Genomic DNA, 3,587 nt, shown 5'->3' on the forward strand with positions numbered 1-3,587 from the left:
CAAACCAACAATGAATAAACATCAAACTTGTGTCACAAGACACAAATTCACTGTTTTTTTGTTTTAAATTTATTGAATTGATTTTCTTACTCTTATTCTTTTATGCCAACGAAAAGAAGCGTACGTGGTCCTGTTGAATTATTTTGTACAGAGATTAGTGGTAGAGTTTGTTATTCTTTTTCTTTGAGAATCATCTGTACAGAAGATATATTTGTACTGGTTTACACACACAAATACAAATATACTCAATTGAGTAATTCTTCAGCCAAACACTCTTTTTTTCCTCCTTTCCCCGAAGCTTTTCTTGTGCTCTGTTTTCAACTGTAATAAGCAAGCTAGACTGCCAGAGAGAATGTTAGGTGTCGGTGTAACTACGGTGATGGTGGCAGTGGAGTTCTTGGAAGTGGGGTTAAGTACTCTTACTAAAGCTGCCATTAACAAAGGCATGAGTGATTTTGTGTTTATTGTCTACACTAATGCCTTTGCAGCTTCTTTTATTCTCCTTCCATCTTCTCTTCTCTATTACAGGTAACTAATTCACTCCCACTACCACTCATTTATTCAACAAAGTTCTACCGAGATTGATAGAGCTTCGTATTTTCTTTTACACTACAGGAAAAGAAGTCGCCCTCTACTCACTGTCTCCATCGTTTCTAGAATCTTTCTTCTTGGGCTAATTGGGTACCTTTTCTTAATCAATTAAGATCAATTGCAAGAAAATTTTCCCACTTCTTTAGTTTATTTGGTGGGTTTGTAGTTGTTGTGTGCAGACTTTTATGATTACAGGGATAAGGTTTAGCTCTCCAACTTTGTCCTCTGCCATTACTAATCTCACCCCTGCATTCACATTCATACTTGCCATAATTTCCAGGTCAGTTTCTTCTCTGTTTTATCGTTTCCGGGCTCCCATTTTGGATATTTCCGCCAAAAGAATTTTCAAACTTAGAATTTGACAAAGTCCTTTTTAGTTTGACTGCAACTGAAGTAAATTTTACGTTTTGTTTATCTTATGAGAAAGTGAAGTAAATTTTAGGTTTGGTTTTCTGTTGAGTAAGAAGATAGAGCTAGAATTACTTATAATTGAACAATAATGTATGTGATTTCTCTGGAGATCCTTTGTTTTTCATCAATCCTAGATAACATTCTCGAACAATTTGGCAATGAGGGAGATTTATGAATGAATCTTCAAACTATTACTTTGTTTTTTTGAAATCCATTGAACTCTTATTGTTTTATCTGAAAGTTCATTATGATCTTGTGGTGTGCCTTCAGAATGGAAAAGCTAAACTTGAGACTTCAAAGCAGTCTAGCCAAATCTATTGGCACCATGGTATCTATTGCGGGGGCATTAACTGTGACTTTATTTAAGGGCCCAGAAGTTGTAACTACTTCATCTCCATACAATTTACGCGATGAAATTTTGTTGGCGCATACAAATTGGTTGATTGGAGGTCTTCTCCTTACAGCTGGTAGCTTTTCCCTGTCGCTATTGTACATCGTTCAGGTAATATTGATCAGAAACATGCAGAGTAGCTGTCAGGCACCGCTAGACACATGTTACCCATCATAATTCTGAACTGAACAAGAACTCTTTTTGCATTTCCAGACCTCCATTGTTAAGGACTACCCTGAAGAGCTGATGGTAACATTCATTTGTTGTGTCTTTGTGACCCTTCAATCTGCTATACTCGCTCTAATTTTAGAGGGTGACCCAAATGCTTGGAGACTAAAGCCAGGCATGGAGTTGATGGCCATCCTGTACTCTGTAAGTGTAGAGATTAATTTATGGTTTTTAATTTCTAAGAATTATGGTGCTGTTGTAGTTATTTTAAATATTTTAATAACTTGATCTGCTATTTGATATCTAGGCAGTTTTTGCTGTAGCACTTCGAACTCTTGTTCACACATGGGCATGTCACAAGAAGGGACCTGTCTATGTTTCCATGTTTAAACCACTTGGAATAGTCATTGCAATGGTAATGGGAGTTACTTTTCTTGGAGACACTCTTTATGTTGGAAGGTGCAGCTCTCTACCTGATATTTTCATATGGTTGTGTAATTATACAACTCGAGACTACATTTATTCTTTTAGTGTTTATTATCATGAACTTCTTTGAATTAGCTAAACCACATGCACTCGACTGCAACCAACTTCAAGAATCATTTCTATTTGCCATCACATGGTTCCTTCATATATAGTTGAATGATAATAACTATACTACAGTTCCTCTTGGTTCAGTCATGTTCTAAACTATAAAATGGTTCAACCTTTATTTCTGTGCAGTGTTGTCGGAACAGTTATTATTGCTTTTGGGTTTTATTCTGTGATTTGGGGCCAAACCCGAGAAGAAAAGATGGCTGATTACGAAGGAATGGACAGCTTGAAGCCCTCTTCACCCAAAATCCCTCTCCTTCAAAACAGAAGCATGGAAGCATAACAGTTTCGCATAGACCTAATGACAGATTATTTCGTTGCACAATAATTTCTAGGTCAATACAATCAAGAAAGTACGTAAACTTATATAATAAACTTTTGTTCAGAAATTATTGTCATCTTTATTGAGATAGTTGTTTAATTAACTTAAAACTGGCAGATGACGTCTTGTGACTAAGGTATCTGTATAGCTAGGAAAGAAGCAGATACGCTTGATAAAAATGTTCCGCATATATTAGGAGTTAATTTAATTTGTGCTGGATATTAACTTGTTTGTTTGTTTGTTCAAGGGTATATATTCTTAGAGCAAAAAAACATGTGTATTTTAGAGCCAACGACATATTCCCACCTGAGTTTAAATCTCAAGTAGATACCTTTAGTTGCATCTTTAAAGTAATGTCGTTTCTTTTATTTTAACAAATCTTAACTTTTTATTGTAGTGTGACGTACATTAGCACGCTAAAATGTGTCAGAGTTTTCTTTGACAGAAAATAGTCTCATTTTAGCTTTTTCGACTAATTCCGAAATACAAATTCACTTTCGAGACCATCGTTGGATTTCGCACAATCTCACAATCTCTATATAAAATCCATACCTTCATTTGCTAACTTCACTCACCGTTTTTTATCACCTCCAACAATCACTAACGATATTAGTTTAAGAGTGAGAATTTAGAATAAATGCAACCAGAGATATCAACTTGGGATTTTGCTTAACCTCATGTGGGAATACATCCTTTACTCTATATTTTATAATCTATTATCATATCATGTAACACATGTTAATATTTTCATTTGAAAGGACCCGGTTAGTTGGTTAGATTATAAGATACGTAGTCACACTCACAACAAACTTTCAACTATTTATTCAGAGAGCTCGGAAAAACTAGTCATAAATCATAAACAGACAGAACAACTTGACTCAAGCAAAGAGCAGAAATAAGATTTTTTTGCATTAGTATTTGGTGGATGCATAATTCACTATTAAACAATTGATCTCCTCAACACAAATGGCAAAGAAGACGTTTGAACATATGTACCTTACTCTATTTAGCAACTGAATGAGTCTGTGTATAAGAAGTGAAAACAAAACGTAGAATTCTGCAAAGAAGGAAGGGAGATAGAAGATGTGGGCGTTGGAGTAACGGCAGTGT

At 35.2% G+C, this 3,587-nt stretch overlaps 1 protein-coding gene and 1 long non-coding RNA gene across 2 annotated transcripts; both read left to right on the forward strand.

Moving 5' to 3' along the window:
• Positions 1 to 302: 302 nt before the first annotated feature.
• LOC116120083 lies at positions 303 to 791 on the forward strand. Its single transcript, XR_004126489.1, has 3 exons — positions 303 to 528; positions 616 to 681; positions 758 to 791. It is a non-coding gene; the product is annotated as an uncharacterized LOC116120083 (long non-coding RNA).
• A 515-nt stretch (positions 792 to 1,306) lies between these two features.
• LOC116120081 (WAT1-related protein At4g15540-like) lies at positions 1,307 to 2,488 on the forward strand. Its single transcript, XM_031406020.1, has 4 exons — positions 1,307 to 1,504; positions 1,607 to 1,765; positions 1,869 to 2,020; positions 2,285 to 2,488. The coding sequence occupies exons 1-4, from the start codon at positions 1,328 to 1,330 to the stop codon at positions 2,436 to 2,438; spliced, it is 642 nt and encodes a 213-aa protein (XP_031261880.1). The 5' UTR covers positions 1,307 to 1,327; the 3' UTR covers positions 2,439 to 2,488.
• The last annotated feature ends 1,099 nt before the right edge of the window (positions 2,489 to 3,587 follow it).

The sequence above is a fragment of the Pistacia vera genome, unplaced genomic scaffold, assembly GCF_008641045.1.
Source record: "Pistacia vera cultivar Batoury unplaced genomic scaffold, PisVer_v2 Contig922, whole genome shotgun sequence".
NCBI lineage: Eukaryota > Viridiplantae > Streptophyta > Magnoliopsida > Sapindales > Anacardiaceae > Pistacia > Pistacia vera.